The sequence below is a fragment of the Vidua macroura genome, chromosome 9 (genome assembly GCF_024509145.1).
Source record: "Vidua macroura isolate BioBank_ID:100142 chromosome 9, ASM2450914v1, whole genome shotgun sequence".
Lineage (NCBI taxonomy): Eukaryota > Metazoa > Chordata > Aves > Passeriformes > Viduidae > Vidua > Vidua macroura.
In genome coordinates, this window is record NC_071579.1 from 18,763,868 (window position 1) to 18,783,865 (window position 19,998).

A 19,998-nucleotide genomic window follows, 5' to 3' on the forward strand; every position below is an offset into this window, starting at 1 on the left:
TGTTATTCTTCTGCTTAATATAATAACATCTGGTTTGCAAAGAGGCAAAAAGAGTGGAGCTAGAAAAAAATTCCTATGAAGAGGTTTCTGATTTCTCTTTCAGAGAATTGTTAATCTCAGGGCATGCTTGACCTTGGAATTAAGGAAAGGCAGAATGTGGAAGAGTAAATTGGGACAGGATCATCTTTATACTGGTCCAAGAGAAAGCTTTCAGGCAAGCTTTCAAACTGCAGAAGACACTTAATGTCCGTGTGCCTTTCCTAATAAAGGAGGGAACAAAACCAGCTAGATATGGAATAAAGTGAGTTTATCTGAGATTTTGTTTATGCTTCATAATGATACAGTAATGATACACTGGTAATTTATAGATAGGCATATTTATAATGGCAAAAACATACTCCAGTAAATAGCCAAATAAAGGATTACTGTTGCTGTAGTTCTAGAGAAACTGTAGAAATGGAATGTGGGAGACTGAAATTAGGAACAGGAGGTTACAGATTTTAGGTTTATTTCTTAGTAGCTATGTGGTTAATGAAAGAACATCAGCATACCACTGGGATATTACACAATTAACTAATTTGCACTTTAAAAATAACAGCTTAATTTTAGACATGTTACTAGCTTAAACTGTATGTTTAAGTAGCTGACTAATCTTACAGCAAGTGAAATATAAAAAGAAGTGAGCTGCATTACCTCAGTAGCCTAGTATACAAATTCCACAACATTTATATAGTTAATATCTTTTTACAAAGTAACTTCAAGAACATGCAAACAAATGCTCTGAAATTCTCTTCTACACACACTGGAGAGCTGCTGTAGACTTCACAGATGTTAGTCATGTCATCTTCTTAAATTCCTGATTTTCTGGACTGGAGAATTAAAGTGGAATGAATCTTCTTCTGTGTCAGTTCCGCTCTCAGTGCTCGTAAATCAGATGCTGCCTGCTTTCTCATCTGCAAAAGAACCCATCACTTAAGGGATGGCAATTTAAGGAAGCTTTTTTTGGAGCTGACATGCATATAGGTTTATATAACTAAGACTGGATTTTATACAGGATGGCTGAATACAGGATATATCTTTCATCTTTGAAATGTTACATGCTCTAGCACTACTTTGTTCTGTACTTTGCCTTGATGTTTTTGCGACAACTGCAAATTAATTGTTCTTTCCACTCCTTGCTAGACAATGGAAGTCACAATAATTACAACCACCCTGGGTACCCAGTTAACAGGAGTATGGGCAATCTCTGTGATGTAGAACACTCCTATTAGCTTTCAGAGCTGGAAAGCTGTCCAGTGTGAAGGCCTATACTACCTCTACTACCTCTTCCTTCCAAAAAGTCATAGGCAACACTGATACTGAATAAAGCAGATGAAGAGGTCTGCCATTTGCTTAGACTTTTTTTTTTTTTTTGTCATGGTCTATTTATTATTGCTCAATGCCTCACCACACCAGGTGTATTTCTTCAATTACCTTTTGAATGAAATGCAAATTTTATGAATAAGTTTGTGAACCTTAGCTCACACACTTATCATAGTACATTGAGTATCTAAGTTGTTTGAATGCCATACCTTCCAAATAATCTAACAGCCTGTGTTCTGGAGTGATTTAGCTCAAATGCTAAAGTCACAACACCTAACACCTTAAAACTAACAGCATAAACCAAGAACTGTTTAGCAGTTCAATCTAATAATTGAGATGTTCTAATTTTTTTCTATACATTACCACATTTTGACTGTTCTAATTAAAAGCCACAGTACCTTAATTTCTATTAGGAGTCTCATTTTTGTATCATCTAGCTTCCTCCTCAGATGATGGAGTTCATGCTGCACTGTAGCAATCCGGATGATTGTGTAATTCTGTGTGAAACAACAACAGACCTCCAAGTGCAGCATTAGTGCATCTGCTCCCTGACTGGGTGTTACTTCACCACTCAGAAGCAATCTTCCAACAGCCTCTTTCCAACTCCCCTGCCTTCCCATCCTGCTGATGCCTGCCTGGCTGCACGTTGCTCACGAGGGCTGGGGAGCACCCCTGTGCTCAGCCTAAGAGCTCAGGAAATCCTGGCTCCCTTCTCGGGGTGCTGGCCACTACAGAACTGCTGTGGGACTGGTGCCTTGTGCATATCCTTCATGTAAGGCCTCTCTGTGCCCAGTCAGGGAGACCAAAAAAACCCCACCCCTGGTATGCCCCTCAAAATAATGTGTCTGGACATAGCCAGTAATGCAATGTCAACCCTATTCATATTTTTATTTTGTAGGTATTTCAGGATAGTTCAAATAATACATGTTTGTATATAATATATACTCTTAGAAGATTGTACATGCACACACCTTTCAGATGCAAGAGAGGGACATTTATTTTTCCTAGGCTAGCTTCAGTTTTGTCAACAGCCTTGCTTCCATTAATGCATTTAGAAAATTAGCAGACACAACTGTTGGAAAGGGTGTTTCCTCCTTTTCTTTTATCTTTTCTCTTTTTAATCCCTCTGAACTTCCTATGGAACTCACAGTTTTACAATAGTTGAAGTGCAACCACTTCAAAAGCTACAGTTACATTTTGTGTGCTCCAAACATTCATTGCCTCCTTGTATGAAATCTTGGATGATAGAAACAAAGTAGAACTGAACAATCCACTAACCATACTGAACAGAAGGGGATTTTGTTACAAAAAAGTACCAACAGAAAGCAGAAAGAAACAAATGCTCAGACTCAAACACTTCTGCAGTCTCTTTGAGACAAATGGCCTGAAGGAATTCTGTCTGATCATTGAGCTAAAGCTAGTTTACAAGTCATTGGTTGGTGATAAATCTGCTTCTTTAATATATATTTTATACAAGAAAACCTCAGACAGTGAAAAAAGAGATAATAAATAATACAAGCAAATACCTTGGAGGTTGTTGTTTTGTTTGGTCGCTTTTGGCTGTCTCTGGCTTCCAATTGCAAGATCAATTTCTGGTGGTAAAGCTCTAAATCTTGTTGCAGTTTGTTTAAAGTGTCCTCCAGTGAAACTGTAGCTTTCTTGGTTTCAAAGTACTTCTTCTTCCATTCCTCACGCACTGCACAGGAAAACAGTAATAGTGTTTGGTCTTGTTCACCTTTTCCTGAGGTCTGCTGAAGACAGTCATGACAGCTCACCTCCCAAGCTTCAGCTGGCCAATGCACACACTGAAACATGACAAGAGGTTTCTTTAAAATAAACATTTAGTGAAAAAATCTTCATTAAAGTTACATTCACTCTAAATGCAACTGAATTTTCACACAAACACCTGCAACACAAGGCTCTATCTGTCCACTGAGATAAAATACAGGGTCCAAACCCAAAGTTTATTCAGCCTGGGTGTTCTGTAGCACCTAAGTGCTCCTGGCCTGTGAAGATTGGTATGCCCAGCACAGTCTGAAGTCCACAGCTCTACTGTCCCAGAAAATGTAGTATTGTAGATTTAGGCAAAGTTTATGCTCTTCATGGCCAGAGATTTTGAACAGCTTCATTTTATACTGACTTCCCAAATTATGGCAGACAGTTACCTTTACACATTACTATGATTCCACCTATGTTATCAATGTCCTATCAAGAGGTGGCACATAAATGCCCCTGCATGTGCTGTGGCAGTCTTATGGCCACTGCATATCTGTAGTGTCTTAAATGAATCCCTTCTTTCAAGGCATATTTTATGGAAGCAGAACAACTGAAACTTACCTAAAAGAGCTCAGCTGTTGGAGGATGACTCTATGCCAGGTAACTGAGAGTGCTTGTCAGCATGGCAGTCTTAGGAGGGTATTAAATACAGACTCAGCTGGCTGTTACTGCAGAAAATGCTCTTTCTTTAATACCTTGTAAAGAAACATGCTTGCTACCTGCCCTTACTTACAAAACTCTTCAGGTCTGATAAAAATTCAGAGGTACTGATGCTTCCTACATACCCTTCAGAAGCTGTTTGAATCCTTGTGAAATAACCTTTATTTTAGCTAACTGGACAACATAAGTTAAGGCAATGCAGGTGCTATTTAGGGCTTATCTCTATCTTGAATTGCTACTACAGAGTTACTGCTTCACACACCCAGGTCTGGGGTTTTTTAAATACAAATTTCCCCATGCTGCAGGGTGCAGTGCAGTCATATCCTTAGAGAATAACTGAAGGAATTAGCTTGTCTCCTTTCAACGAGCTACAAGTAATATTTGAGACTTTAAGCACAAAGAGAAAGCTCTCAAAACATCAAAATTATTAAATCTCATCTCTGTATATCTGGAATGTGACTTAGGGAAGATAGCTTTAAGTATAAACTTGAAAATAATTTTATGAAGAAAATTCGTGTGAAATGTCAATGAGATTTGACCTTGTTAAAAATCAAGATTGGTCAAGCTTGTCACAACAGGCTTGGAACTTCCATGTCATAAGCTGAATGCCATTGGATAAGAGGAACAAAAATTATCATGCTGCAATTTACCTGAAGCCCCATCAACACAGTACAAACCCTGCAAGCTAAAGGCAGGATTAGAATATGCCAAGCTGCCCTGGGCCTCAGAGAGAAGCAGCCTGCAGTAGCTCTCTGAGCACAGCACATACATGAGACACAACTTGAATAGTTTAGGAAAGCCAGAATAACCTTAACTTTATAAAATATGGCATGAAAAGCAAAGCAAAGCAAAGCAAAGCAAAGCAAAGCAAAGCAAAGCAAAGCAAAGCAAAGAAAAGAAAAGAAAAGAAAAGAAAAGAAAAGAAAAGAAAAGAAAAGAAAAGAAAAGAAAAGAAAAAAAAAAAAAAAAAAAAGGAGTGGAAGGAAACACTGCAACCTTGAATTTTTCTAGCATGCTATTACACAAAATGAGTCTTCTTGGAGCTATTGGTGACCAAACTGTTCTCTCTGTAATTAAGCTCACTGACAAGGAGACAAATATTTTCACATTGGTTGCAGTGTAATTTCTCAATCACTCCAAATTCCAAAATAAATTAAAAGTGTACCATGGTATCTCCTCAGCTTATTTTGTTCCAGTAGCCCTTTAGCTTTTTTGCTCAGTTCTTCTCTAGTTTTTTCCATGTGCCTTCTGTCTTCCTTCATTTGTTTCAATTGTTCTATCATCTTGTTTTCTAAAGATATTATAATTTTATTTAGCAAGCATTTCAATACCCTAAGTACAAAGGATCAGTCAAGACTTTTGTAATGCACTCATCACAAATTATGCCAAAAGCTCTGTCAGAACAAGCAGTAGAAACAATTTCATTTTAATCAGATTTCTTTTTAATCTAACTTTTCAGAATGTCTGGTGCTTTAGAAAAAGGGAGAAATCCAGCATGCATCCAGGCACTCACACACACACACACAAACATCTTTCTATATGTTTAGACAATATATCACTAAAACTCTGTAATCAAGAGATATATTCACTCCATACATTGCAAACTCTTGTCAATGAAGCCAAAAAAGCCCTCAAAAGACTATTTCCTGCTTAAAATACATTGCAATATAAACTGTAGAGAAATCTTGTCTTAAACTCCAGCTGGCAGGACAGTATCTCAGACTTCCAGTAGTTTGCAACAATAGGTCTAACACTTAACTTCTCACTACCCTCCTCCTCAGCAACACTACTTGTGATTTTCTTTGCTACATTCTCACTGGAGCCTGCAGTATTTCATCTGATCTCCCTCCTTTTCTCCTTCCATCCACTTGACAAGTTGGGTTTTCTAATGCTGGGAACCTGCAAGCTCTAGGACAGCCTATGCAGCCATAAATACCTGGAATTTTCTATTCATAAATTAAAATTTGTAACAATACTGGGAATTAAGGCATGTATACTGTAGGTATTTATGTCTTCATTGACTCTTTAGTCTTGATTAAATGTTCACTTCCTTGCAATTTCTTGGAACCATGTACTCACTTGCTGCCTGAATTACAGGAACTTGAGCTGGATTTACAGTAAGTGCCAAAAAAGGTGGACTAGGAGCTGAAATACTCTCTTTAGGACAAGTAAGATGATTTTGCTTGTTTTCATCTGCCTATGGAGTCAAAAGACACAACTGTAAGTACACAACCATAATCCTGAATAGTTACATTAGACACAGGCCCTGAAAGTGGCCTGAGTGAACGAGAGGGCTGAATTTGACTTCTGCAGATAGGCTTTTTTATTCTGTTACCAGTACACATGGCCACTAAATTACAAACAGCTGGGTCTCTGCAAACAAAGTGAGAACACTGAACACTTCCATCACAGAGAACATACAGACAAAACTACAGACTGTTGCTAATGGCTCTTGTCCATGCCCATAATCCCCAAGTTACTGAGACCCATGCAAGACCAGGAACTAAGGGCCTTTAAACAGCCACCTGGTTTGTTATTTATGAAATCAAAAACTGCCAATTTCTAAACTAAAACTAGTAATTGCAGATTTTAATTGTTTAGAAATATAGTTGATATTCATTAGAAAATCTGCTAAGTAGCAGTGCATGAATTAACTTTTCTCAATTATTGTCAAATCTTTCACATTTATAAAAAGTCACCAGTCTTATAAAATTAGACTGTTTCTAGGTGGAGAACTATATTTATTGCTCAAGATTACTAGGAATGTTACCTTGAAAAACATACCTGATTATCCAGTTTTTCACCAAGACCAACTCTAGTCTTCTTAGTTCTGTTTCGCTGCAAGCTAAGATAAAATAAAAAAAAAAAAAACAAGTGAAAGTTCATTGACCAAAATGTTTTTCCCCTCCTTTTCTTTCATTTATTTGAAGTCTATAAAGTAAGTTTGTGTCAGGGAATTAACATTATCCATTATTTTTGAAGATGCAGTATTTGCTAACCTTTGTTTTTTGTGAACAGAATGTGTAGTTTGGTCTTCCATTATTTTAAGAATTTCAGCATCCTGTGTTCTGTCTCTTCTTAATTTGGTATTTTTTTGATGCTCATTGTTTTCCATGTTCGCTAGTTCTGTGACAGGATAGTGATGACAAAAATACATAGATTACACTTGCAAAAATCAGGCTGGTTTGACTGTCAATGACTGGACTTTCCAACCTGTTCTGGAAATTCAGTGAATCAGCACAGCAAGTGGTGTTATCTCTAGGATTTGGAAATGTTCCATAAATAACAGAACAAAGAAATCAAGGAAAAAAAAAAAGGTATTTTTGTTATTAGAATTTTTATCTGATTAATTCTGGTGATTAGACAAATGTATCAACTATAGTAAAGTGTTTCTCTATATGAGCACACAGTGATAATGGAGGATTCACAAGGTAAAACCACATCTCTTTGAAAGATATCATTATTTTTAAAAAATGGAATATTGTTCTGATATTTAATTACAGATTTCTTAAAACTTAGCTTTACTTTGCTTTCTAGAACTCTTGCTTTAGCAAAAAAGACAATAACAAACATGTGTACCCTTTTGATATTTAATGTGATTTTGGGGCCTTTTGTTACCCTGCCCTTGTTCATCACTGTGGTTTACATGAGTAAGAGCAGTTCCTGTGGCTTTATAATTCCACTTAGGAGCACTGCAGTCTTCTTGATCTTGGCTGAAATGATTCTGCTCAGAGGTCTGTAATACCAGGTCACACCTTCCAGACTCCTGGTCTGCAGGATTTGGATGACTTGGTGTGAAGAGAGATCCATCAGATTCACTTTGATCTGCATAATAATTGATAATATGAAACAGAGATATTATTTTACTGTAAATGTTAACCATAATATTTGTTTTTCTTCTCATTCATCACCCTCTTTCACTACATTGGTTAAGCGCACCTTTTTCTTCAAACTGTTTTTTTGGAATCCAGTTGTTATTGTCTTGCTTATTGTTTGTGTGTGGAACTGGAACAGGCTCTTTCTCACCCCATTCCACAGGACTGGGCACTTCCAGATTTTCTACCTGATGCCTGCTTTGTATACTTTGTAAAACTGGTTTGCCTTTTTCAGGTTTCTGTTGGGAAAGGCTGGATAATCTTGATCCATGACCAAACCTATTAGCTTCTTCACTAACATGATGTTTTTGTTGAGGTAATGATGGCAAAGGATAAACATCTTCAAAATATTCCACTCCAGGTAATAAATATAATTCAGGATAAAGTGCCTGAAATTACAGCGTATATACATCAGACAGGACAAAGAAAATGTGCAATATAAAGTTTCTGAAAATGGTACCTTACAAGCCACTCAGTACTTACATAAGGAGGAGCAAATGACTTCAGTTCCAGTTCTGTTTCCTGCTTTGCTTTCACCTCAGAAGAGAAAGTATGGAAGTGTAACAAATAAAATAATCTTTTCATCAATAGTGTTGCATGTGACATATGCATTCTATTGTCATTTTTACATACTGCATTCTTTTATCACCATCACTATAATCTGCAGTGGCCTTATGGGGTAAAAGTATCTCAGACTACATTTGTATTTTCTGACAGAGTTCTGAAACTTTGTCTGTTTTTCAAAATCTTAATCAGACCCACAAGATTACATGCACGTACTGAATGTTTTATTATCCTTTGCACTTTCTCTTATGGTTCAAAGGACATGATCTAACAGTCACAGGAAAAGAAAATTTTCAACTTTCTTTATCAAAAGTTGCTTCAAGCTGAATCTGAACAGAAATGCTGAGTTGCATATAATTTTCTCTATTTACCTAATACAGTATTGCAAAATATTGAATGTATATGGGAAAAAAAAGCTAATATTATCCTATGTCTTCTCGTATCTATCGTTTTCCTTCATATTATTTTTATGACGTACACTTTCAATTTCAACAGCTGTCCTTAAAACAAACTCTAAAATACTCAACATATATTTGAAAGATGTGCTCCAATGTAAGGAAAAGAAATCTGAGCTTACATTCAAATAATTATATTGAATTAAACACACAGGTTATATGCAAAAAAGGAAGAGCAAATGAACATGAATTTAGTTTATGTTTATCTTTTCATTTAAAAGACCCTTGCTTGCAAGTAGGGCACAGCTCTTAGTTCTGCTTACATTGTTAGAGTTGTGAAACAGAAGACTAAGGGGAGAGAACACTCAACAAATATTTGATCATGGAGATGTAATTCAATGAGGTTACCATGACCCTAAACAACAAATAAAGCAGTTGGTTTATTGCTTTACACTTTGTTATAAAGTTAAACATCAAGCAACAGTAAATACCTCAAAGAAAAACTATCTTTCATTATTCTCTATAAATTTTCATGTATGTTACCAGTATATTTAATTCTCTATTAACATAAAATACTTTATTCATCTGCTGACATCATAAAGGCTGGAAAATGTCTCCATTTATCTCTGAACTATGTGGGGAAGAAAATTAATCATCTTACTTATTATCATTCAGTGAAGAAGACCTCAATTCACTGAAAACATATGCCTACTTTCCAATTTAGATTGTATCACAGTCTTTTAAGTTTCTTTTCATGTTTTTCCACCTAGTTTTTGCATATGAGTTAGTATTTATTCTAATCTTCTATGAGAGTGATTTTAGTGATAATTCAACTAGAAATGAAATAAAGAATGGCACCAAATTTCCTGATTGTAATTAATTTTCAAATCCATGAGAAAGAGGTGAAATGAGACATGGAAAAAGTGTTCTATACTTATATAAATTACTTAAATCTCTGTGTATTACATGAACAAACTTTCAGTTGGACTAATTTTACAGTTTATTTAATCTTTAGTTATACTTTGTAAGATGTATATGTAGAATTGATGTGAGGAGCAGTTATGATTCACACATGTAGGGGCTTTATTACTTACATCTCAGACTGTATTATTGGACTAAACAGTGGAACATCTAGAGAAGCTTTCATTCAGAGAATTATGTCTTAAATGCTTTTGAGCAGGTCACAGCAGGAGCCATTAGAGGAACTCTGACTGACCTTCCACTGCAAATTTGTCAACTGAATTATTTCAACTGTGTACAGGTAGTAATGGCCTTATGGGTTTGGGTTTTTTTTTTTTAATGCAACCAGATTTATCACATTTAATCCATGGACTTATCAAAACCATTATATTTTCAATGGAGAGCAACTAATTACACCTATTGCTTTAAAGGGTATTTCTAATACAACTGTCCAGCTTTGCCTTTGCACTTAGGGAAGCAGATATGTTCTGACAAGAGCTTATGCTGCAGCATGTTTAAAAGAAATGCTAACAGTGCTCCTAAAGTTATCTCTACTTTGTGTGATATTATCTCATCTGCAGGAATCAAATCTCTGCTTTACATTATAAAACAGAAGAGCACTAAAGAAAAAAAAAAATTAACTTACCACTGCTAGTTTTTTCCCAATGCATTTTAAAAATCTGAATTTATCTGCAACTCTCACTCCACCCAGGTACTCTCCAAGCCTCTCCCGCAGCACTCTTAATGTGATGTGAGGAGACACCCTAGAATGTTGTCATTCATTAATACATCTGTAAGATCAAATAATGATGCCTAGTTAGTAGGAGGGGGAAGATAATGGTCTGTATGTGCTGGCTTGCACAGAGAGAATGACCAAAACTGGGAACTATGTCCTAGAACTGAACCCAGTTACAGACAGGCCAGAGGGTCTTGGTGTGGCACTCAGAACACTGCACTGTAAGGGCTGTCCTAACTTTAACCAGCAAGATTCACATTGTACCAGCCTCGTAGAGAGGGAGAATATGGAAGCAGACAAAATATGAAATTTACTTCTTCAGAATGCTGTTGCTCATCTGCAGATGAATAGCAACACCTCTGGAAGCTATAGTCATGCACTTCCATTTAAGTGACACAGTTTCATGGGGCTGGACCAGGACTCTTGAACATTCCCTTCAAGCACCCAAGGCCAAAGGAGCCTTCAGCATTGTCCACTTTAAGCAGCAGGCACATTCCTTTGCTTTTGTCTTCTCCAGCACAAATTCACAGATGGGTGTGTGCATGTGCGCATGGAAATGTATTTTAAATAAAAACCAAACACTGCAGTGTGAACATTTCCACCATGATTTGAGGATGAGAATGCTGACACAAATATGAATTGCATCATTTAATGTACTACATGAAAGTATGCAAATATTTAGGTAATGAGCTCAGTAGAAAAATCACTACAGAATAAAAAGCATCTCTGCACAATAAATCCATATGTGCCAGAGGCATACCAAATACCAATTGTTCTATGCTGCCATATAAGAAACCAGGGAACAAATGAAGGCCTGAGACTGTTAATCACCCACACTGATTAAGTGGTAGGATGATTTTGGCCCAGGCAGCTCTCACTCCTCAAGCAATGCACAGGCACAGCTTGGGGGATAGCACATGGCATTCTCAGCAGACACCATAGACAAGAACCTGCCAGGTCTTCCATTTGAACAGGTCTTCAACATTACCCTGTCAAGGTTTGTTTGCTCTTGCAAGCAGCCCTATAGGCCTTCAGTTCACACCTCAAGCACGTAGTAAAACACTGCCGTTTTCATTGCATGGACACAATACTGCAGTGGGCTACAAGGCTTGTCGTGTATGATTTCAAATAGCTTGGACTTACAGGAACCTCCTCAAGATCATAAAACTGCCCTGGAGCACAGGCACAAGGCAGAGGAGACCAAAGTCTGCAGAGTGGACACATCTACAATGTCTAATGGGGGGGAAGTATCTAGGTATCCAGATCCTGAGATATAGGGCAGAATTTTATCACAAAATTATTTGCCAGTGCAGCTGCTAGGAAAATACAATAATATTAGCTTGTCACTTGCTGCCACTGGCTGGCAGAAAACAGTCACATACCAGTCACTTGCTTCAGGGTGTCCCTTTAAAAGTAATGCAAACTAGAGTTCGTTACAGTCATCTCATCTAGAAATAATAAAACTTGGCTTCTGTGGTGAGGAATGAGGAATGAAAAAAAAATCTCACAGAGGCTAAGAAATCAAGTTCATGGGAACAAGAAATCAGGGCCATAGACAATCTCACCCTTAATATCTTCCTCTAATTTCACAGCTAATGGAAGTGGCCTGTACTTTGACCTAGGAATCCTTTGGAAAGCTGACTCAGACAGCACTAGGATTGACTGAACAGAGCTATCAGCAGCTTCCAAGCCACAGGAATATCAGCAAGGCTGCCATTCCCTCTCCTGGATTATAATAAAAGAAGTTTTAAAGTTTTTGTTTGTTTTTTTGGGTTTTTTTTGTGTTTTTAAAGGCAGTGATTCACTGGCCAGGTACTAGTTATTGTTAATGCTAATGTACTGCAGCATTGCATAGTACCCATAGAAGAATTAATTAGCAATTATCTAAGAGTCATTAGCAAGCAACAATACCCAGGCAGATATAAACCCACTGAAATCAGTGAAGAACTAATTTAATTTGATGCCTCAGTGAAATAAATTTACACTAGAAAATATAGGGCAGTGGCAGATGTCCATGACATGAAATGAGGTTACCACTTCAGACATGTATTCTGCACCTCTGCTGCACACTAGAACAGCAAACAAAATGGGTATATGCACTTATTGGTATATGCACTTACCAGAGAATGGTTTTGAGCAGCCTTTCAACAAAAGCAGCTGTAAGAATGAATACATTCTGCCCTACATGCTCATACCTGACTGCTGTCAGTCTTTTCAGCTACACTGTATATTGTCTTAAGTGGGTAATACAAGACTCAATTTAAATTAATTAAAACCTCTATTCCCTGCAGTTTTAGCTGAATTGACAGGTTTTGCACAGATGTAGACAAGGTGCATGTAAAAGCTCAGTTTCAATACACATCTTTACATTATCTGATTTTTCTACAACTTCTCACCACACTAGATACTAGAATTTGTGAGCAAAGTGTTTAGGAGTATAAAAAAAAACTTTCAAAGTTATGACTGATTTAAAATGCAACTCTCAGTGCCAGGCTTGAGCCTAGGACTGGGAACCAGGGTATTCTTTCACTAAGTCCTTTAAACAGCTACCTGAGAGCACACCCAGTACATGGTGTTGTGCACAGCCTTTCACTGCTCAAGAAGAAAGAGGAAATGCTGCTGGTTCATGGGCTGTAATGCTTCCCCTTGAGAAACAAGGTATCAGCTCTTACTCTGGACTCAGAGAGCTCAGATCATCATACCCCTGTTCCTGGGAAATGACAGACAAAACCTGTCTTCATAAAGCCACTGTCTTGAAGCTGGCCCATTGCCCAAAAGAATTCCAGCTTTTGATAATCAGGCTCAAGGAGACAGAAAGAATATAAGATATGATTTTACAATAAAATTCATTCTGCAGAAATACTAGCACTGCTCTGGAAGTGCTTTTCAATGTCTACACCATGGGCTGCAAGGGAGCTAAGCCTGATAGAGTACAAATTAACATAATGTTAGTTATGGTCACCACTTACACTCCAGAAATTTAATTAGACAATTAGTTTCTGCTGCAGATGTAATTGTGCTCTCTAGAGCAACAGTTAGACTAAAAGTTGGACTGAAGGACAGTGTGAAGGACCCACCACACACATGAAACCTAAAACTACACTCACCTTATAAATCCAGCTGAGACAAATTTGCTAGAAAGAGCTACAGGAACTGTATTCAGCTTAAAGTTCCACACTTCTGCTGGGACATAAAAAACATGAAGCTCCAATAGCTAGAAAAAAGAACAGATGTAAATGTATTATCATCCTCTTCCTATACACTCTGTTTTGTTTAGGTGGACTTCTAATTTTTTTAGGCAGGAATGGTTCCCTTGGTATTAGCAGAGGGACTAGAACAGTGAGGCCCTGTCTCACAGTGATGATAGATTGTGAGAAGAGTGACAGCAGAGCAATTTGTGACTGAGTGCCAGCTGACAGCATCAAAATAAGTCACATTAGAACAGGCTCTCCAATGGAAGTGAGATAATAGAGAGCCTGTGCTACTGCTGTGTATCACTGTGACAGCAATGGAGAGATCCTACCAAAACCAGTTGATACTCTGGAGAATGTCATGACTACAAGAATCCCTCAGCTGAAATCCTACCTTCCTTCATCTCATAAAAAATGCAAAGCCCTGAAAGCTTGGTTCAAATAGCACCACAACTTGATTGTGTCATCAAGAAAAAAAAAATCAAAATATTTCTGACTTGTTAATCATATTAGCTACCTTGAAAACACAAAAATGCTCCTACTAATGTCTGCAAAAAGAATAACTAAGCTGGCTCTGAGCAAGGTTCACTTGGGCTGTGTTCGGACCCATGGTAGTTGTTGCACTGCTAATTTCCAGCTCTTGATATTTTTAGTAAAAATCAGATAGTTTTGACAAGGATGATATACTTCCCTTTAAATAAAAGCCATGCAAATAAGCTATATTAAATATTTCTGCAAGTCTTGAGTTACTCGATATGAACTAGAAAATAATTCTTTCTATATATACTATTTTAAAAGCACATCTTTTTTTTCCTCTCAGGTATTCTAGAACCTTGTTTTAATGTATTTTTATTTTTTGTTTGTGAAGTCTAAAAAATATTTGTGGAAAAGTAGAAAAAACTCTCACCTGTGAAGTTCGAGGTCTCATTTGACTCAATGACATGTTGGTCCCTCTATGTGACCACAGCAAATGCCAGCTGGGCTTTCTAATTTTCTTTTTGATTGAAGCATTCTTTAAGAATGAGTTTCATGATAATCTGCTATGACAGAAGTTACTGCATAAATATCCTTTTTTTTTTTCATTTACTGATCTTTATTCCACTCATGATAATGGAAGTTGTGTCTGTGCTGAGGCAGAAAGCTTCCAGCTAAATGCAAACAGAATCAACCACACCTTCTACACAAGTGAGTATCACCTAAGTAACTGGGGGAATTGCTAAATCATAGCCCTGTGCCTCTAAGAGATCTGCCCTAGAGCATTTCCTCTTAACATTTTCCCCCCTTTCATAAAAATACTTTGGTAGTATGCAATTTTCTACTCAATTCCACTGTTTTCCTAAAAACACAGACCTAAATCCCCGCAAAGCAAGATTCTTGCAGGACCTGGATCTGATAAAGTGATCATTATTGTGAACTGGAGCAAACCTATTGTGCCAGCCAAATGCAGTGTTCCAAGGAAATGTGACTGTGCTGGGCAACCATGTCAGAAAAATACTTCCATAAATTATAACCATGGTTCTGTCCTAACATTGTTACAGAATCATGGAATGGTTTGGGTTGGAAGGGACCTTTGAAGGTCAGCTAGTCCAAGCCCTGCAGTGAGCAGGGACACCTCCCACTTGGCCAGGCTGTCCAGACCCCCAAGTCCAATCTGACCTTGAATGTTTCCAGGGGTGGGGCATCTCCCACCTCTCTGGTTAACCTGTTCCAAGCTTTTACCACCTTTAGTGTAAAAAAGTTCTTCCTTTCATCTCTCATCAACCCTCTCAGTTTAAAACCATTCCCTCGGTCCTATTGCAACAGGCCCTGCGAAAAAGCTTGTTTCCATCTTTCTCTTTTTGTTAGGAGTTTCCTTGGTGTTTTCGCTTTGAAGGCTCTTCCAGCCCCTCTGAGGTTACAAACCTGCTCTGGATTTTCAGCCTGCTGAACTCAGGTGCTGTTCTGCTCTCAACAGGATATCTCTTTACTCCTCCTGCCTCTACCCCAGCTACTTCTAATCCACCTGCTCTTGAGCACAAGTGACCAGACCTTCCAAGTCTCACTTTGGTGCTGTGGAATTAAGATTTCCTCATGTCAGTGGGAAATACCTACGTAACAGGGCCTGTGTCCTTACCTGCAAGCTCCTGCAAATGGCCCGAGTGTGACACGCCATCAGGGCCCCGGCACTGCCCGCCACAGCAGGCCCAGCACGGGTTCCTGCCACGGCTCCCGCGTACAGGGAAGATGCTGCACTTCCCAGTACCTGATGTCACCCCATGCCTCACTTCACTGCCACTCCCGGGCACTTCTGCAATGAACTAGGACTAGCAAACTGACCCTCCAGGCTACAGTCAACACTCAAACCGCTGGCACGAACTAAGCTAGGAACTTCATTCGTTGCATCTCAAAATAACCTCCAAACTTGGAACACAGCGGATATTATGCCCAAGATTGGCCACCTTGGTGTGAAAGCAGCCCCCTCTTCCAGTCCCCACCATCACTGCGGAGGGCGGGGGTTATTTCTGTGCCGCGGGCGGGTCCCGTCCCGGGCGCACGGAGCGGCCCCGCCCGGCCCCGGGTGCGCAGGCGCCGCGGTCCGGGAGTTGTGGCCGCTCCGGGAAGTTGTGCTGGGAGTGCCGTGAGTGCCGAGCCGAGCCCGCCGCCGACCCCGCCATGTCGGGCTCCTCCAACGTGGCGGCCATGAAGAAGGTGGTGCAGCAGCTGCGCCTGGAGGCGAGTGTGACCCGCGTGAAGGTGAGCGCGGAGCCGCGACGGGACGGGACGGGGCGGACGCGCCGCCATTTCACCGCCCCGGGGCCGCGCCCGCCGCACCGGGGCCGCCGGCTCCCACCTGCCCCGCCCCGCGGACCCGGCTGGGCGGCGGCGCCCGGGCTTCTCCCGGGGCTCCGGCGGGGTTCCGCGGCCGAGGCGAGCCCGGATCGGCAGCGCAGCCGCGTCCGCTCCACCGCCAGTCCTGCCCGGGGCTCGGCCGCTCGCTCCCCGCCGCCCCTCGGGCCCGGGGGCCGCTCCCCGGCCGAAGCGCTCCCCCGGGGCGATGGACGCGGCCCGCGCTGCCCGTTCGTGCCCTCGGAGCGAGGAGCGCCCTTTCTTCGGGCTCCGCGGAGAGGCCGCCCGAGGCGGGGCGCACAACAGGCTGGGCTGGCCCCGGCACGGCAAGATGGAGATGTCGCTGCCAGGCACACCAAGTGCATTGAACTTGTGCCGCGCCGGGGCGAGACCGCCCCTGGCACGGCAGAGAAACCGGGCAAACTGCAGACACCGAGTGTCAGTGGAAGATGCAACTTTTTGAAACTTCGGTCGTTCTATTTGATGAGTTCAGAGTTACAGCAAAGAAAAGCAAGACAAAAAGTTTTTCACTGTTCAGTTTTTAGGAAGGTACAGCATGCCAAAAACCCCTTATAAGGGTGCTCAGAACCCCATTATCTTATCATAAGGATGGCTTTCCAAGGGAGCCTGAAATATAGGTTCAGTCGAGTAGAACACGTTAAACCATAAGACAGTATTTTTGAATTGTTTATGCTAGAAAAAGGATCTTTATATATTTAATAAAGCCATTTCCAAGATCTTGCTCATGTGTCACCCTTAAATTTAATATTTAAGTTACTTAAATTTTAACATGGAAACTAAAACTTCCAAATCAGTTCTCATTCTTACATTGTTCATCTTCTTGTCTTTTAAGAAACAAAAAAACTACAATGAAATTATTGCATAAAATCTACATAATCTGTATTGCAGAATAATTTAGTAGTATTCTTTATACTTGTCAACATAAAAACCACATCCTTGGTGAAGAGTGTTCAGTGAATTCTAATGCCAGCTTTTATTATAACTAGGTTTCTCAAGCTGCAGCTGACTTGAAGCAGTTCTGCCTGCAGAATGCACAACATGATCCCCTCCTGACGGGAGTATCATCAAGTACAAATCCATTCAGACCCCAGAAAGTTTGTTCATTTTTGTAATTATGTGAACTACTTCAGTATCTTTCAGTGGTAAGTTCTTGAATTACAATTCATAAACTCTTTTGTCATTTAAATGAGACAGGCTCTATGAAAGGCACTCAGTAACATCTGACTTGTGCAGCTGGTGTTGGTCTAGATCCCATTTTTGGTCCCTTCTCCCCTTTTCTGGTCACAGCTCTCTAGTAGACACGTGCTGGCCATAGGTGTTATGAGCAGCACTTTGCTGTTGCAGAGCTTCCACCAGTTTGTGTTGCTGTAGCAAAATGGTGGGACCAGCTACTACTGAGCTGCTATTTGGATTAACCCAGCTGAACAGTAATTGTGCTGTACTCTCTGTAAAGGTCTTATTTCCCTTTTCTCACACAGAATTAATCACCTGACAGCATATATGTGGTGAATCCTGATTGTGGCAGATAAAACAGATTTCAGTTCTTAAACTTTTACAGAACAGTTCCAAAAGCAGATTAGTGGTGGTGGTCCCCCACCCCCAAGATGAGCACTGACCACTGTGGGTGGGAGATGCCCTCTCTGCCAAAAGAAAAAAGTATATACTTTTTAAGAAGTATTTACTTTTAAAAGCCCATATGCCACTCAAGTAAGTTACTACAGGGGTAGCAGTTTAAATAACTAGAAACAGTGGAATACTCATTTGGCTTTTCATTCCAGAACTTTCATAGATTCATTAGCACTACTGCTATCATCAGGAAGACTACTCACTCATCTGCCATTTTGGTGACTAGATTTTAGGCTAACCTCTTTAGAAGGGTGAGTTTTAGATCCACAATAGTTTCACCAAAATTCAGAGAGTCACAATAACTTGGTTATTTTGACCACAGTAAATGCATGATGATTTTACCATGTTCCCTTTTCCTGTTACCCCTTGACTTGAATTTGTTGGAGATGAGAGCACAGACGTTATTTCAAAACACCTGCTACACAGTTAACTGTAGTTCACAATCCTTAAAAATCTCATAGTGAGTCTTAACCTTGAAAAATTCTGCTCGTGTGGCTGACTTCTGTCATCCAAAGAACTGTAGTTTCCTAGATTTAAATTGTGCTGTAAGGCAGCTTTATAGAAAGGTGACCACAGTCAGATTGAATTGTTAAAATTACTCTCCCCTCAAGCAGACTGTAGAAAAGTTCCAGATGTGTGTGCTAGCAGTATAACCATGTTTAAAGACCAGAGTAGTAACAGTATAGAAGTTGATCCTTAACTATTTAACAAGCAAAACCACTAACCACATAGTTTCGAGCACTGAATTACAACAGTATAACTGAAATGCGCTTTAGAGTTCTTGTAGCTTTTAAAGTTACTTCTATTGTGATTTTTTGCCGATTACTGTTATTTTAAAAATACTCTTGGATGCTACACAAGTGTAGCTCCAGCTGTAAGTACTAATTAGATCATCTGTAAGCATAATAGACTGATAATTTATACAAAGCCAAATAAACTGTACTTAATCTGTGACACATACAATTCCCCACCGGGGTTTGCCAAGGTTAAGAAATTCCTGGACTCCTAGGTGTGGATGTAGGGAAACAACCACACCACACCTGCATACACAGGGCAAAGAAGGCTTAATATTTTATTTCTCTGTTACAGCCTTTGGAGTGGAATTAATTTCTGTTTTAGTTACACAACTTATATGTGAAACTCCTTCACTTTGCAGTATCTGTTGCAGGCACTTCCTGAAAAGAGGTGATTCCTTGTGTTTTCTTGATGAACCAGTAGTGTTCCTGTATGCATAGTCAGCACCACCTCACTGAAGAGGAAGTGTAATTTGTTAGTTATACAACAAATTCCCTGCTTTTCAAAGGCAAAATAGAAACCTGCTGTTTTGGTGAGCACAAAGTGACTGGGAACACCTTCTTCTATCCTTCCACTTAGCAGTTTGGTTTCAAGGAGACACTAAGCTTCAGTTCTTTTATAAAAACTTTGATTATCTTATTGTATCTTTGGGCATGATTTAAAATTTATTTTTGAAACTAATAAAACAGCTGTGGAAAAAGTGTGTCTCTTTTCCTAAATAGTTGTCCATGGCATACTCTAACACATAAGTATGATTTGCCTCATTTAGCAGTGATACATTTCTAACTAGATTTTGGTTTTGTTTTTCAGATCTTTTAGCATCTTTTCCTACCTGCTGATGTGTGTATGGACAGAGTGCCTCGAGGAGTGGCCTGGTTTGAAGTCTGTAAAAAAGCTTAGCTTTAATGTGCCAAATCTAACTCTAAAAGTGCTACTGTCGTCAAACTTCTTACCATCTACCTCTCCAGATGAACTGTACGCTAGTTATGTATTTCTGTTTCATACGGGAATCAGTTTTATACACCAAGCAAAAAAATAAAAGTGTCTTGACTTAGTCTGGTCTTGAAATTACTGTAAGAATTTTATTAGCTTCTGGGTGTGGTTGCACCTCAATCAGTGCATCACTCTGGAGAGCAGAGAGGAGTGTTAATATTCTCTGCTGCTCCAAGTCTGCCTGGGGTTAACAGTCCTTCAGAACAATGAGGCTGCAG

The 19,998-nt window shown here is 39.6% G+C and overlaps 2 protein-coding genes across 4 annotated transcripts; one reads left to right on the top strand and one right to left on the bottom strand.

The window, feature by feature from the left end:
* Positions 1–326: 326 nt before the first annotated feature.
* Positions 327–14,498, bottom strand: SPATA1 (spermatogenesis associated 1). Of its 3 annotated transcripts, XM_053985150.1 has the most exons (13): positions 14,427–14,498; positions 13,436–13,542; positions 10,239–10,356; positions 8,157–8,210; positions 7,738–8,062; positions 7,378–7,623; positions 6,798–6,924; positions 6,583–6,643; positions 5,878–5,995; positions 4,964–5,089; positions 2,889–3,058; positions 1,761–1,859; positions 327–953 (listed from the first exon to the last, which is right to left on the bottom strand). In XM_053985150.1, exons 1-13 carry the CDS (start codon positions 14,460–14,462, stop codon positions 849–851), a joined length of 1,692 nt encoding a protein of 563 aa, XP_053841125.1. In that variant the 5' UTR covers positions 14,463–14,498; the 3' UTR covers positions 327–848. The 3 variants fall into 3 exon arrangements, with proteins under 3 accessions (XP_053841125.1, XP_053841124.1, XP_053841123.1); XM_053985149.1 differs by lacking the exon at positions 4,964–5,089 and having other exon boundaries at positions 7,417–7,623; XM_053985148.1 differs by lacking the exon at positions 4,964–5,089.
* A 1,567-nt stretch (positions 14,499–16,065) lies between these two features.
* GNG5 (G protein subunit gamma 5) lies at positions 16,066–19,842 on the top strand. Its single transcript, XM_053985193.1, has 3 exons — positions 16,066–16,252; positions 17,353–17,508; positions 19,598–19,842. Exons 1-2 carry the CDS (start codon positions 16,172–16,174, stop codon positions 17,476–17,478), a joined length of 207 nt encoding a protein of 68 aa, XP_053841168.1. The 5' UTR covers positions 16,066–16,171; the 3' UTR covers positions 17,479–17,508; positions 19,598–19,842.
* Positions 19,843–19,998: the final 156 nt, after the last annotated feature.

Coding starts and splice junctions, on each gene's coding strand:
- SPATA1 (XM_053985150.1), bottom strand. CDS start 14,462: ATGTCATTGAGTCAAATGAGACCTCGAACTTCACAG. Junction 10,357..13,435: donor GTCTCAGCTGGATTTATAAG/GTGAGTGTAGTT, acceptor ACAACATTCTAG/GGTGTCTCCTCACATCACAT. Junction 8,063..8,156: donor AGTCATTTGCTCCTCCTTAT/GTAAGTACTGAG, acceptor CTGTAATTTCAG/GCACTTTATCCTGAATTATA.
- GNG5 (XM_053985193.1), top strand. CDS start 16,172: ATGTCGGGCTCCTCCAACGTGGCGGCCATGAAGAAGGTGGTGCAGCAG. Junction 16,253..17,352: donor CGAGTGTGACCCGCGTGAAG/GTGAGCGCGGAG, acceptor TATTATAACTAG/GTTTCTCAAGCTGCAGCTGA.